Raw genomic sequence first — 15,197 nt, forward strand, 5'->3', positions numbered from 1 at the left:
CGTGCACACAGGCCAGCACAAAATTCACCCCCTGACAAACTCAAAACTGCCGAGTCTGTCTTTCAGATTCAAGAAGCAGAGAAAGATCTAAAATGTATTCTCTTCATAAGGTAGTTATTTTTGTAAATCACAAATTACATTTAAATTCAATTTCAAATTTTTTTCTCAGTTCTCCACCTAAGTACAAAATCCTACTAGCTTATTTAACAGCTCATCTCATTCTCAGATGTACTAGCCTACATCAGACTACTAGTCAAATTTAGCCCAGGCTCATTATTCTTGCTAGATTAATTCTTCCTCTACATTGCTTTGTAAAGTTTCTGGGATAACAGTGAAGCAGAAGTAGTTAGATAATTCTTCTTGGGTGCTTACTAACTACAAGGCACTTTGCTAAGAGCTACAGGGAATACATATATATTACGACAAAGATGTCTGGCCCAAAGGAATTTAAAACGGAAATTATATGTCTAACTCTGTGAAAAGCAAGCCCGTTTGCAGAAAGGCCCTATTAATGACAAAAAGCAAATTCTGAATGGAAAAATGTTACAGAAAAATCTGTATTTCATTAAAAATAAAAAGAAGGGAATGAAGGAGGGAGGAAATCAGGCAGGAGGGAAGAGGGAAGGACAGGGAGATGGGAAGAGAGCTGGAGGGACAGAGACAGAGAGATGGATTTGCAGGAGGCGGGGTGGGGGGTTGAGGGGGGTGGCGAGGGGGATGTAAACAGCCCTCCAGCCAGGTGAAGCAGGGAGGCTCAGGGGACTGCTGGCCCAGCTACAAGCTACGGCTCTTGTAGGAGCACAGCCACGGGGCTCCCGCACTGAGATCACAGCCTTTTAGAGATACTAAATCTTGCACAGTGCTGGTCTCCAAGGATCATCCCACAGGGTCCTGAGCTGACGCTTCTGTCTTTTGCCAACACAAGGGTAAAATAATGCCCCCCGCCAACCAGGAAGCCCAGGAGGAGGGGCTCACACAGGGGGGATCTGAAACACAGCTGTCTCCCAGGCCAGGTCCACGCTGGGAAAGGGGTCTCAGTCTCATTCCAGTTACTCATTTCACCTGCCCCCAAAAGGTTTGTGTATCCCCAAGGTCACACATCTTCCCTGCAAAGAGCTGACCTCAACTAAAGTGAGGCTCGGGACTGGGCTCTCCCTACTCCCCTCCTCCAGTGCTGAGGCGGCACTCTGAATAAAACGGGTCCTCGAGGACAGAAGCCCGCAGAATGGACACACACAAAACTCAGACTGAGTTGCGCAGCCATGGACTATGACTTGAATAATGAGAAGTAATGCTGTTCAGGGCAGAGGGGAAGTGACTATGACACATACCGGTGAAACCTACCTGATACTGTCCTTGGGAGGAGAACCAGAGATAATGTGCATAAAGAACGAACTCTGCACAGTGCCTGACACAGACTCAATAAATGGAATCAACTGTAAGGAATATCCACGGTGGATCCTACTGAACACATTACAGAAACCCCATGCCTGTAAGTCCAAATTGTCAGCATATGTTCCCTCTTATGAAGACAATGACATTCTGCTTCTACTAACAAACCTGAATCCATCCATTTGTTTTGCTCATTTGTTCTACAACAATTCACACGATCCCACCCAGGTATCATTACAGAAAAGTACAAGTCCAGTGGGGCAGATGTTTCACTGAGAGAAGAATTACGTCAAACACTCGCTGACATCCCTATCAGTACGTATAAATGCTCTAATAGCAGAAATTGTGAGCACACCTCATTTTTTTAAAGTCTATATCCCACTTATTTTATTGCTTCTAACGAACACCCTCTGCTTAGTTTTTTAAATTAAGCATACTAGTTCCCTTTAGTGGTTCCTAATCTCTTCAAGAAGAAACCTTAGACCCCTTTGAAAATCAGCTAACACCTAAGGCTCCTCTCCCCAGACAGTCATGAACAGCCATAAACACAACTTCCGGGGCTGAGACCACCTGTGATGCCACAAAGCCAAGCTGCTAGTTCACGTGAATATGCACACTGACAGGAGCACTCCTGTGTTATACCCCGAAAAGAAAGCCCCAGTGCCTCAGACTGCGCGACAAACATGTTGCACAGATAAGCAGGACACTTAATGATGTATAATATATAATTGTGCATAATAAATAAAACACATCATCAACTTAATCAGTCACTTCTCCTAAGAAAATAGCTCTTTCAAACTTTTGTTTTTCCCTGATTTCATATCCAGATTTCCTCATCTGTCATACACAGCACTGAAATAGCTCCCACACAGTTACCTTCAAGGCCATCTGATAATATCCAAGAAAATGTATTCAAAATTCATCCAAAATGTCACCTGCATAAAATTTTGTTATAACCAAGTACAGTTATGAGTGGTTTGGACCACATAAACCTAAGACAGACGACAGGAAGAAAACAGTAAACCCTTCATCTGGGCAGCAAGCAAACAGTGAAACACATTTACTTCTGCCCGTGCAACACATCAAACTCCAAGAGTTATCCAAGCCACCAACCTGTGTAACCACAGGTGTCCTAGTTTGGGTAACTAGTGAAACAAGACAGCTTTTAAGAGAGAAGCAGATGCCCGACACCAGAGGAACCCTCTAGTGTCCTGATGTGTATCTAGTTGCAGATTCAAAGCTCTGCTGTCTCACCTAATTTGCAATCTACTTAATTCACTCCATGTCACCAAAGCAAAACATAAGGATCTTCAAAGAACACGTTAGACGATGCTGAAGCTGTTCATTTTTTTTTTAATCCGGAAGTGCCACAGTAAGTCAAAGAACAGGCAGAGTTATTACCACACAGCTGATTTTGCCAGCAATCACCAATTACAACAGACCCAGGTTGGTATGCCACACCCGCTCCTACAAGGCTCTCGCTTAATGCTCATGGTAACCCTACAAGGTAGGTCTTACCCCAGTTTACAGACAAGTAAACCAAAGATCAATATACGTAGAGTAACCCCTCCAAAGTCACACTACTGTTAACTGGTGGAGCTGGGGTTTGAACCTGGCCTTGTAATTCCAAGGCTAAGTTCCAGCACGCCACAATGAAGTCCACATCCTGTACATCTCCCAGCACTCAAAGGTATAGCTGGGCCAACAATTTTTCCCTTCTCTCCTCCATCCAACGTACACTCACATCAGGCTCGTTTTAAGCAAGTTATCTATTTACAAAATACTGATCCAGTTGTATTTAATACAGAAGCAACAGTGAAGCCTGAGTAATATACTTAATGAGCTTTAACAAAGAAACTAAAGTTGGGGGGAGCGTAACAATCATTTTCTGTGAAAACAAAGTTTACCAGTTCCATGTACTTTCTGACAATCGTGAGATTTAGAGAACCCTGCCTCTCTAAAACTGAAGAGGATCAGAAACAGTGTTAGCTAAGGATCACTTTTTCTTGATTTAATGCCTTCTATACTCTACTGCAACCATGAATTTAATTTGCTTTGGCATACAGACAGTAATTTACATTATTTTCCAGCCTGAATGCCTGAATTTATAATTTTGATGGAATCAAAACCACAAATAGATATTATGCTTAACAGTCAAATTTGATCTTGTTATCAAATACTTCTATGATCAAAGATACTTTCTGGATAATACACTGAGCAGCTAGTAAAACTTCTAAAAACAAGCAAATCTGGAATCTTAAAGCCCCTGTTCAAAAATCCAGCCAAAATTGAGGCTACTGATAGCTACTCCTTTATATTACTTGTTTTGGATGACAGTGAGAGGGAAACTTTAATTTCAACTCCAGTGTTAATAGTACAAATGTTACAATACATTATGTGTAAACAGACAGATCAAAACTACAACTAACCAGCACCATGCTTGCTGCCTGCAGCATGAACCCAGTAGACATGAACATGAGACTTGCATTCCACTGATGCTGGCATCAACATGTTTATGGAGAGGGGACCAAGGGAGAAGGCGGTGGGCAGTGATGCTCCCACTCCTCACAGAGACCTAAGACTTTCTGCTTCAAGCCAGTAGTCACTTTACTGCAGAGAAACAGGTTCTGAAAATCTCACAGGTTAAAAAAAAATACAGCCAACAGAACCAGAGAGGTTTACTCTACACCTCAAATTGGCAAGAGAATGAAAACTGAACCTGAGAATGCAAACAGTAGAAAATTAACAAAAGGCACAGGAATTTCGGTGTTGCTGGTTCTAAACTGTCCTACAGCCTCCTACAACCACAAACACTGAGCATGATTCGGTTTTGGGGTTCTAAACCAGGGTGAACAAACCAGTTTGCCTTCATTTTTGTGGCATGTGGTGTCTCAGGAAACCTACAAAAGACTGCACCAAGAGGCAGGATTATAAGTACAAGAGGAAAAGACTGTTTATCACTGCAGATGTAATAGAAATAAGGGGGAGGAGGGGATTTTAGCCTAAGCAGCACTTACTGCTTTTCTTTTTAACCAAAGCAAAGATAATCCTCTGCAGCTCTATGTAACGGGTAAAATACAGCTCTTTCATTAAGGGCAAATTCCGTTTGGTCGTTCAGACACCGATTAAACTAATAAGAACATATCAACTTTAAAGTTCTTAAAATATCAAATTAGCAAGAATTTTGGCTGTCATAATCTTCAGAATCAGGTATTTTTAAACACCATGCACATATAATATCATTATTTTGTTATTAGAATTAATCTCTCCTCTCTGAAACTATTCAACTACTCTTTGTATATTAAAAACATATTAAATTTACTATATAACAATTAAAATAATTATACATTTACCACTGTATAATAATGAAAATTTCTATCAAAAAATACTTTTAAATTTCAGGATCATGACCATAAAAATGGGAAGAGGAAATAAACAGCTACAAAAAAAAATGCCTCAGAACACTCAAGAGTTTTCTAGTCTCTTAAAATCCTCAGGACTTTTTCTTAATATATGTGTCAGGTTTTAACCTTTTAAACAAAGTTGCCTCCTCTTAATTTTGAGAGAGAAGGATAGGACAGAAAGAAAAGTGCTTCAGAAATCTGAAAAATGAAAGCACAGATTACTAAGCAATGGTCTGTCCAGCCTACAGTGTGAGTGAGGCAGAGGGGAGGGTGTTAACGACCTAACTAAACCTTTAAGGAGCAACTGAATAAAAGCACTCTCAGTAAAGGTTTAGGTAGAAGAGGTCAGATCATATCTTATTACAGCTCCAAGAAGTTTTAAAACTTTCATACACGCACACATATTCTAAAGATGCTACTGTGGGATAAACACAACGATCAACCCCTGCCCCACATGAGGAAAACTCAGGAGCGCACACAGACAGGTTAGGGCAACTCCTTTCTCGTTCTTGTTTCCTTTTCTGCTTTTCCTCAGAAATGACTCAAGCCTCTAGAATAGGAACGGCTTTACCAGCAAACAAAACCTCTTAAGAAGCTACTGCTTCAAACAGTTCCGATGAACTCTTGTTAAAGGAATAGGAAAAAAACAAAAAACTACCCCTCCAAAAAACATTTTGACAAAACAAAATTTAAAAAATATGTATCTTTTATTGCTGTCATATCTTAAGACAGTGAAAGAATCTAACGAGCATGACTTTAATTATACCACAAACAAATCAGAATTACACTTAAAATCAGTTTCTAGATTTAATTTTGAAAGTATGTTAATTAAAATACGTTCATGATCTGTAATACTGAGCCTAAGAAAACTTTTTAAATTATCTTTTATTCAGTGTAATAGTCATTCTCAACAAAAGAACACTGGAGCAGAGAAGGAAGCTAAAAGTTACCGGCGTCTTGAAATCAACAATAAAGCAAAATGAAAGAAGCCCACAGCCCTAGACGCAAGCTCTCTGCCATCCGCACTGCAGAGGGAGTCAGGCCAAGGCAATGTCTCACTCCGTTCTCGTGGTTTCCAGGCTGATTTCAAAAATAATATAAAACTTAAGAGAAATGAAATATTCATAAGAAGCCCAAACCAACAAATGTGTCATTAAAAAAACACTTAACACACAAGAGCTAGAAAGGGCTGAAAATCTAATGTTTGAAAAAACTGTTTATTTGAGGTGCTCAAAGGCCTACAACAGATCTATTCAACCCATAAACCCCAAAGCAAAAATAACTGAAGGCATTACGAGCTCCCACCTAACTTAGCTTGCCGATACCAAAGACTCCACTTAATCACACTATCTTATTATACAGGATTGAAGTGGGCAATTCCAAAGTGAGTATGAAAATTTATCTTGGCTAATTAGCAAAGCCGTATAAAACACTGCTACTTACTCAGTATACCTGTCCTACTTAGAAACATTATAAACAAACGCTGGATTTAGGCAAGGCGGAGCCACACTATTTAGCAGCTGGGTGAACCTGGGCAAACCGCAGAAGCCCTCCAGCATCAGGGTCCTCATCCACAAAGGAGAGTGCTCCCTACCTCTCAGGACTACTGGCAGGATTGCATGGGGTATATGGAGCCCCAAGCACAGCACTAGGTACACGAAGACCTGCTGAAGAAACGAGTAACTGCGCTCACTGCCACCATCAACAGAAAACAGCAGTTCATCACATAATGACATGATGAGTAGTTAAGTGTCAAATCATGAATATATCAAAATATACTGTAATGAATGAGTTCAGCCGAGAACTCTTGCAATGTCTGACGCTGGTTTAACCTGAGTGGTAATGAACAGCTGCTTTCAGTATTTATTTTTTTCACTTTGAGAAACATCAGTCATGTTTTCAAATAACTCCTGCTTCTCCAAATCATTCAGCTTCCTAAACTATGTCAACCAAATTACTAACATTAATAAAAGCACACTTTAGAACTGTCCTTGGCAGCATGCAGAGTAGGAGCAGATGCTCTGAGTGCCAACACAGCACTGTGCCAGCCTGTCTGAAGCTGCAACTCTCCCTTCCCCGCACAACCTTTCAATGTGAGAAATGGCTATTAATTTTTAACCAGCATGAGGGTATCCTTGGAGTATCTATCCAATTCCTCAGTTCTTTAGGGACAACTTCAAGTATAAAACTTACACACTCTCCTCTGTGTAATTCTACTATGAACCTGAAATTCAGGTGCCATAACAGCCTACCTGTAAACAGGAAAGTAAAACTGCCTAAGAAAAGGAAATACTCAATGAGTTTTAAAAATAATAAAGAGTCTGTAATTTAGAAAAAGAACCTAGTATTTTTGTCTAGGGAAAACAAAGCAAACTGTTCTTTTTACTTTTAAATTACTCTGGATTTTCAAAAACTATTTTGAAGTCCCTACGTCAAGGGTCTTTTTACCTTTTAGAAAACTTAATCATAATTAACCCCTTTTCCCTGTATTAGGCAAGTCTCATCTTCCAGTTTCCACATGGACAGAAGAACCAGAATAGCAACCTCAGAGCGCAGTGTATTTCCCAACACATTCAATTATGAAGTTTGAAGCAGTTTTTAATCACGGTACATATTAGGATTTTTGCAAATTCATCCACTAAAACACAGTTGTAAAATCTGCAAAATGCTTTGAAAATTTTTAATTAATCCATATAATTTCTGTACAAACAAGGTTATACACAGCAAGAATCAAAGGCACAAAAATACTGACCAACTTCTTTACCTAAATTTGAAGCAATTCAGTAGCAGCAGCAGAATTAAAAATTTTTAAAAATTCCCTGACTCTTACTATTGAAAAAATATTAAAACTGCACTGAGCTTTTAAACTTAGACCACCACCAAAACAGCAGGAATCAACCTGACAGGCAACCATCTCTAACTATCAACCAGTGCTCAGCAAAGGCATCACTCAGCTAGAGGCAAGACCCCCCCTGGGGACCAAACAGGACCCTGCTCACTTGGGCCCAAAGTGACAAGCTTGCAAGCCATATAACATCTAATGCTGGGGCCATATCTCCTCAGGATCGTAGCCACCTCTAATCGCTCCACGCCCTGCTCCAGCACCTGCCAGCAAGAAATATGAAGAATGCCCTGTATGTGGGCACAGGACCTGCCCACCAGGCACCCAGAAGGCTCAGGGCCCATCTGCCATCATCCTCAGGCACCATGGCCAGGGCTCTATCATTCGGCCAGGCCTCTACTCTTCAGCTTTGCCAAGGAGCATCAAACAGAGCTGTCGGCTGCTAGGGAAGGCTGAGACATCAAACTCCTCTGAAACCTACCAGTTCTCTGCTTTTATTAAATGTATTCTCTACTTGTAATTTTAAATGGAACCAGCATTGTCACTTCTACTGCAATTGCCCACTGAATGTAGAAGTGGACAAGAAAGCAGCATACTATGCACAGGAAAAGGCTTGGAAAACCTGGGTTCAAATTCTGACTCTGACACTGGCAGAGAGAGCTTGGACAAGCTATCACCCTCCCTAGGTGTCTGCGGCCTCACGTGGAGCTGGTACAAACCAACCACGCAGAAGTAGAGGCTCGGCAGGAAAACCCACAGGAGGCTCAGGACCACTCAGCACTACTCAGGGCTCCTTCGTCCAGCTGGCTGGGCGTCGCACACCTCTGCCCACGGGCTCAACTTCTCCATCAGAGCCTCTTGCTGCATCTCTGTGTTCTACCTGTTGTCCAGCAATGTCCTGTGACCTCTCATGTTCCTGTGAGTTTGTCTTTCCCTAACTCTTCCCTTCTCCTTCTCCTCCTCCTCCATATCCTTTGCAGGAGTCCTCCCCACTGCGCTCTGCTTTTCGACCACAAAGCATCACCTCCTTTCCCACAGGGCTCCTGCCAAGCCTTCCCTATCCTGGAGCCTGCACACACATCACCTACAACACCTAGTATGCTTGACCCATACTAAGCTGCCATAAAACAGACAGTAAGCTCCTCCTTGGATGTTTTATTCACCTCTCTGACCTCCCCTACCAGTCCAGCCACTAAGTGCAGTGCTGGCAGAGAAGGGGCCAGTGTGTCCATTTGCAGAACTGAGTTTTATACAGAAAGACTCATGCGGGTTTCTAGGTGGCTCTCTCTACACACCACCCCCGCAGTAAATCTCCCAAATTGCTAAAAGAACACCCAGCTTGGACCCCCTTCCTAGAGCTCTCCACCCCGAGAACTTGACAGAGATGGTGTCATTCATGTCACAGTCTCTGAAAGGCTACCCCTGACAATCACACCAAACCTAACCACCACCAATACACATACACACACACACTTTATTAGCATTACAAGACCTGTCTTGTTCACCTGTTGGCTGGTGGTGCCCTCACTCTCCAGAATGTAAATTCCGTGAGTACAGGAACCTGGATTGTTTTAGTTCTCAACTGTAACTTCAGCACCTGGAATCGTGTCTGACACAGAGCAAACACCTGTTAAATGGGGGGGGTGGGGGGGTTTGGCACGGACCATCACCCATTTACAACTTCTTGGACCTCTGAGTGTCCCTAAGCGTCCTCTGCGTGTCCTCCCTGCCCCTCTCCAGGTTCTAAATGCCCCCATCCTGCCACCCTTTCTAAATAAAGACTCTCAGGCATCCCAGTGCAGAGTCCCTCTCCCGCTCTCAGCATCAACAGTCCTTACTGCCTGCACCATTACTTTAGCGCTTGTTTTTTTCTTAAAATGCCTGAGACTAACTTATTTTGCATGTGGATCTCTTACCCACCCCACTCCCCACCCCACCACAAATGGACCATAAATTTCTACAGGCTTTGTTAACTTTAGAGAAGAAAGAACTTCAAAAAGGTGCAACTTTAATATTCTGTGTTCTCCACAAACCTAGGTTTTTAATATGAACAACTTTATTTGCAGAAACAGATGATATATTTGCTTTTTTAGTGGATTATAATTTAACTGTTCTGTGGTGACTAAAAGTCACTTAGATAAATACTAAGATCTAGTTCATTTGATCTTCTGGGACTATTTACAGTTTTTAATCAAAGATTATCTGAACCTGTTAAGTGATCTCAAGGAACTGTGCTCTTCATAGTTCATTACGGGTTTTGTTATAAACTTTCTGTCTCTCAACTGTCTAGCTATCAGCTGTAAAACTACTTGCTGCTATAAATAACTCTCCTAATTTCCTCCTTCTAATGTGCTACAGGACAGGAAAGTCAACAGGTTAGAAGCAGGCCTAATATAAGGGTGAATCGGCCTGGAGTGAGGCTCTGCACGGAAAGGGAGAGGGACAGACCACCGCGTACCTTTCACAGCTGCCCCATGAAAACCAGCAACTAAATGCTGCACAAACCCGGCAGCTCCTCTGCAAGACCCGTGTAAGTCACTGTCAGCCACATTCTGTTGGTGGCACTTACAGGTACCAGGGACCTGCATGCTGCACAGCTGTTCCTTTTCATGATCTCACCTGCTCTTGACAGCAAGTCTGTGAGGTTAGGTAGCACAAGGGCCATTCTGTGTTAAGACACCTGGTTTTTCGGCTATGGAAACGGTGCCCCAGAAAAGTGACATGATCTGCCCAGTGACACACCTACTAAAAACCCTAGGGTCCCACACTTTTTATTCCTTCCACTAAGCACACATGTATCCAGACACTGCTATTTCTTTAGAGTAAAAGAACTTCAGGTGAGGCTCTTAACGTAGCCGAGAGAGCAGGGCAACAACACATTCCGCTATTAAAAGTCTGTGTTTTAAAAGAACACTTGCCAACAGTCACTTACTGCTAACAAGCAAATTCAATCCCTCATTTCTCACAAACAAGGAACAGAAATAAAGATGATAAATACTTCTAAATTTGGCCTTTCTATGTTACTTCACAGATTCTAATCTTCCCGTGGTTCAAATGAGAATTACTTGAAACACCCAACACTGAAAACCCTCCCTTCCTCTCTATCTGAAAAGTTTCATCTGTCCATCCAAGGAACTTCTCACGTTCAACCTCATTACACGGGCTGCTCAGACACGTTAAGAAGTTAGGCTGAATTACAAAGGTGAGACACCAAAATTCTAGTTTGAAATGCTTAACATATGTACACCGTTGGCCCCTGGCAAAACTTCATGCTCCCTGGTCAGAGACATCGTGAACCGTGTTCTCACAGCCCTGTGTTCTCTTCCTTCTTCACAGGTTTGTGTGCGTCTTTGTTCACCAATCAACAAATATTTACTGAGGGCCTGTTCCATGATCGGCAATGTACTGACGTAGCTAGCTCCTGTCTCCCCCGCTAGACCACAGGCGCCAGGAGAAAAAGTCACGGCTGCTTTTCTGCTCACCGTTGCCCGCCCAACATGACCTAGCAGAGTGCCCGGCACACGGCAGGGGCTTAACAGACATCAGTTCAATGAATGAATAAGAGACAGAGAGAGACAGAGATAGAGAGGGAGAAGGAGAGAGAGGAGAAGGGGCTGCTCTGTATGTAAAGGAATCAGGGCTTTTCACTGCCCACAACACGCCTCATGATCCACCAGCGATCTGATGACTTCTGAAAGGCACCACATGCAATGCACAGCTGTAGGCACGGCAGCTGTCATGCAAAGGAGCAGAGCCCCAGAACTGTGAGGAATTCAGCCCTTTGTTTCTCTCTGCCTGCCTCCCAGCCGAAAAGAAGTTAGGGCCACTGCCTGTCTACTACCTGCCAGCTGAATGTCTTCAACATCTGGCTTTCAGAAATACTAAGTTAACATTGCTACCGAATGAAACTTATCTTGATTTATTCTCTGACATCACTGCCTGGAAATATATTTAAATGTCTGAGATCACACTTAAGACCTAAACAGAACCAAGTTAATATAAAAAAATTCTCCATTTCAAGTCTTTGTAAGCTAACTTAGTTTTCATAGAGTATCTGACTTAAAAACAAAAAGGTTTGACTATTTAAACTCTCCAAACTTAAGACCATAAAGAGCAAACAGGCCTCTTTACCAGTAAGCTGTTCAACACAGAAAAACAGACTGTCAAGCTGAAGAGTGAGTTTCATGCAAGTTCTTTAATTAAAACTTAAGATTCAGTGGGTTATACTCAGCTCAGAGTAGTTATAAATAATAGGAATAAAAGGATAAGAAATATGAACTACTTAATGTCAAAATTCAGCAATACTAATAAAGCAAAAAGTTTACTTTCAGTTTTTTCCTCCACATCCAAAAAGAAAAACAATTAAGGGATAAATAGAAAACTTACAGTAATGGGATGTTTCAAACATGCATACCAAAATATGCTGAACAGAGGAAAGCCTTAGCATGAATTTGCTATTAAGCTATGCATACATATTAAATACGTGAGTTAGTTATGCTTGGTAGCAGAGTCAAGATTCCCTTTTCCCCACCAAAGTCCAGCCCCTGCAAAACACAACTTACCTGGAAAGGCTGGTGACATTAGTTACAAACAAAAGAACGCTAAATAGGGGAACAATCTGAATTATGTGAAGTTAGCAAACAATTATGCTCTAAGCCTAATAGCAACAAAAATCTCAATACTCTGTTAAAACAGTAAACAACAACAAAAAACAAACAAAACACACCTGGCAAATTTCTAGGCCATGATCATCTAACTGATTCAAGATCAAAATATTTAATGTCCTAAAACTGTGACAAAATCACATCAGATAAACAGAGAACATGTGTTTAGTAAAAGGCTCCAACAAACTCCCTTGGATGGGTTAGCTGCACTTGCATTACACTGTGAAACACAAAGAACATGTAACAGAAAAATCAAAATGGACTTCTTGCCTACATTTTAAAATATTACTTTTATATTTTTCCAAAATCAAGTTTACATTACGATTTTATTTACAGTATGACTCCAATTCACTCTGCAATGTTCTGACTAAAGGATGGCCGCCTAAGTCCAGATGGATACAAAAATTTACGTAACACCTAAGGAGGGAAAAATTAGGAGGGTGTTACATTAATAAGAAACAACCATACTGCGCCTTGGCATATATTCAAACTCGGCTCTCCGAAAAATTCACGAATTCATATTAAAATTCTTCTTTAAAACAAACAAACAAACAAAAAAAGTGTAGAGCGCCAGCTGGAAACATGATATATCGAATCAAACTATTTTCCTCCCAGAAATTATTCCTTGCCTTCTGTAAGTGTGACTACGCCTTACCTTTTGTTTGAAAACATCATAAACAAAATAAAACTATTGGAATTGACTCAAAAGTGACAAAACAGCATACTGTTCAACTACCAAAATTCCATTTTGATAATGGCCTAAATTTCGGGAAGCTGTGCGCTAAAACCTTCACCCACCGCGAGCAAAGCGATGGTGCGCAGCGCGGCCTCGCGTGGGGTGGCGCGGCGGGCGGCCGGGCCCGGTGGCCGGAGTGGCAGGCCCGGCCCGGGACGAGTGGGTGGCCGCGGAGCAGTGTCCGGCCCGGCCGGCTCTCCGGCCCCGCAGCGCGCCCAGCCCTCCCGCACAATCTGGGTGGACACAGGCCACCGACTCTGCGGACCTGGAAATGTCACTCTCGAAACACATTTTATGACGCGTCGCTGGCGAACAGCACAAAAAGCTAAGAATATACCGGCGTGCCGGGCTCCGAGGGACCGGCAGCCGCTCCCGCCCGCAAGTCCAGCTATGGTGACGGCGGCGAGGGAGGTGACAGCCGGCCCGGCCGCCCTCGCGGCGCGCCGCTCCGCTCACTTTTCCACGCCCGGCTGCTCCGCCCCAAGTTAGCAAAGAGCCCGAGCAAGGCGTCCGGCGCCGTGATTCAGCAGCGGCCGGGGGGGCTGGCACCGCGGGCCGGCGCCGTGTCCGGGTAAAGGTCACCGAGGGCCGCAGGCGCCGCCGGGGCCCGGATCCGGCCAGGGCCGGGCGGCGGCGGGGAGCCGGGGCGGCGGCGGGCTCCTACCTTTCCTGCTTTTCGGGGAGCTCCGCTTGCTCCGGGCGCTGGCTCGCTCTTCCTCAATCGCAGCTGCTATCTCGGGGTTGTCTTCCCCATTGTACCAGACCAGGAGCTCCTCGCCCGGCGCGATTGGCTGCGGGGAGAGAAGAGACAGGCGCCGGGCCAATCAGAGCGGCGGTTGTTGGCGGGGCGGGGCGGGGCGGGGCGGGGCGGGGCGGCGCTCCCAGCGGGGCGGCGCGCCGGAGGCCAGCCCGGCAGGAAGGGCTCCTCCAGCGCGGCAGCCGCGGGCTGGGCGGCGCGGGAAGGGACCCTCTGCTGGAGGGAGGACCTCACTTCCCGGCCGCCTCGGCCCCACGGAGTCCGTCCGGTGGACGTCGGCATCTGACAGAATCGCTTTACACTCAAACCTGACATATGCCACGGGATCTCACCGTTCAAAGCCTCACGACTATCCACGCACAAGGAAAAATAAACCACGGAACCATTTTGCCCACGAAATCTAAGCTGAAGGGAAATATAAAGCGTAACTGAAAAGAGCCAGGCACTTTGGAAAGAGACGTGCCGAAAGCTAATTGTCAGCGCAGGTTTCAGAGTCCGAGAGCGAGTTAAGCATGATAAGAACTGCATGCCACCGCACGTTTGTAAACGCACGGCTCGTTACACCACGGACGTGCCCACGGAAGAGGCGGCGCGGAGGACGCGAGCGCCCGGCAGGGCACCGTCTGCACCGCGGCCAGACTGCTCGGCCCACGGGGGTCCGCTGCCTCGCCCTCAGCACTGCACATCGGCTTTACAAGGGAACTTTTATATTTACAAAGAAATGCCTAAAAATACTGCACATGTATCAGGCTCGTAAAACATTCACTTCTAACAGCCCTGTGAGGAGTGAGGACAAGGACCACACATCATACTGACTATACCGAGAACAAGGTCTTGAAGAAAAAATACACTGAGTGGGAAGATTACACTCCCAAACAAAATGCAAAGAAATGGCTTACTGGTTTCTCTCATAATGATTCATCTGTTCAAAACTTCCAAGAGTATCAACACAAGTAAAATTCTACCTAAAACCCAGTGAATAAAATAAGAATCCATGAGTCCATACTGATATGAGTGAATGAATGAACGAATATAAAAATAAATAAATAAGGAAAGCTCTCCCTTCAGTAGATCCCAAATAATCAGTGAAAAAGAAGTAATGGAATTATAAAACAACCAACAATCATCGGAGTAATAACTGATTCAGGCAAGAATCATGAGTTAATGCTAAAACTAGCGAATAAAAGTCTAAGGAGTAACAGAGTATTTGCATAGTCTCAAAATATCTCCCCATAAAACATTTATTAATGACAATGGGAAAAACAGTACCTTTACAACGAGACAAATCAACATCATATACCTCCTGATAATGATGCACAGAAAATAACACAGCATCACTTCTGGAGATTTCTGCCCAAAATGTGCAAATGTAATTAGTCATGATAAAACACAAGTGAAGGCC

The 15,197-nt window shown here is 43.6% G+C and overlaps 1 protein-coding gene across 5 annotated transcripts in view; it reads right to left on the reverse strand.

Annotated features, from left to right (window-relative positions):
- PRDM2 (PR/SET domain 2) overlaps positions 1 to 15,197 on the reverse strand; it is a 109,190-nt gene that overhangs the window by 48,852 nt on the left and 45,141 nt on the right. For all 5 annotated transcript variants that reach the window (XM_074377393.1, XM_074377391.1, XM_074377388.1 and 2 more), the window contains one exon: positions 13,703 to 13,829. In XM_074377393.1, coding sequence (XP_074233494.1) covers positions 13,703 to 13,829 — 127 coding nt within the window. The remainder of the gene's footprint in view (positions 1 to 13,702; positions 13,830 to 15,197) is intronic.

Source organism: Camelus bactrianus, chromosome 13 (genome assembly GCF_048773025.1).
Source record: "Camelus bactrianus isolate YW-2024 breed Bactrian camel chromosome 13, ASM4877302v1, whole genome shotgun sequence".
In the NCBI taxonomy this organism is placed as follows: domain Eukaryota; kingdom Metazoa; phylum Chordata; class Mammalia; order Artiodactyla; family Camelidae; genus Camelus; species Camelus bactrianus.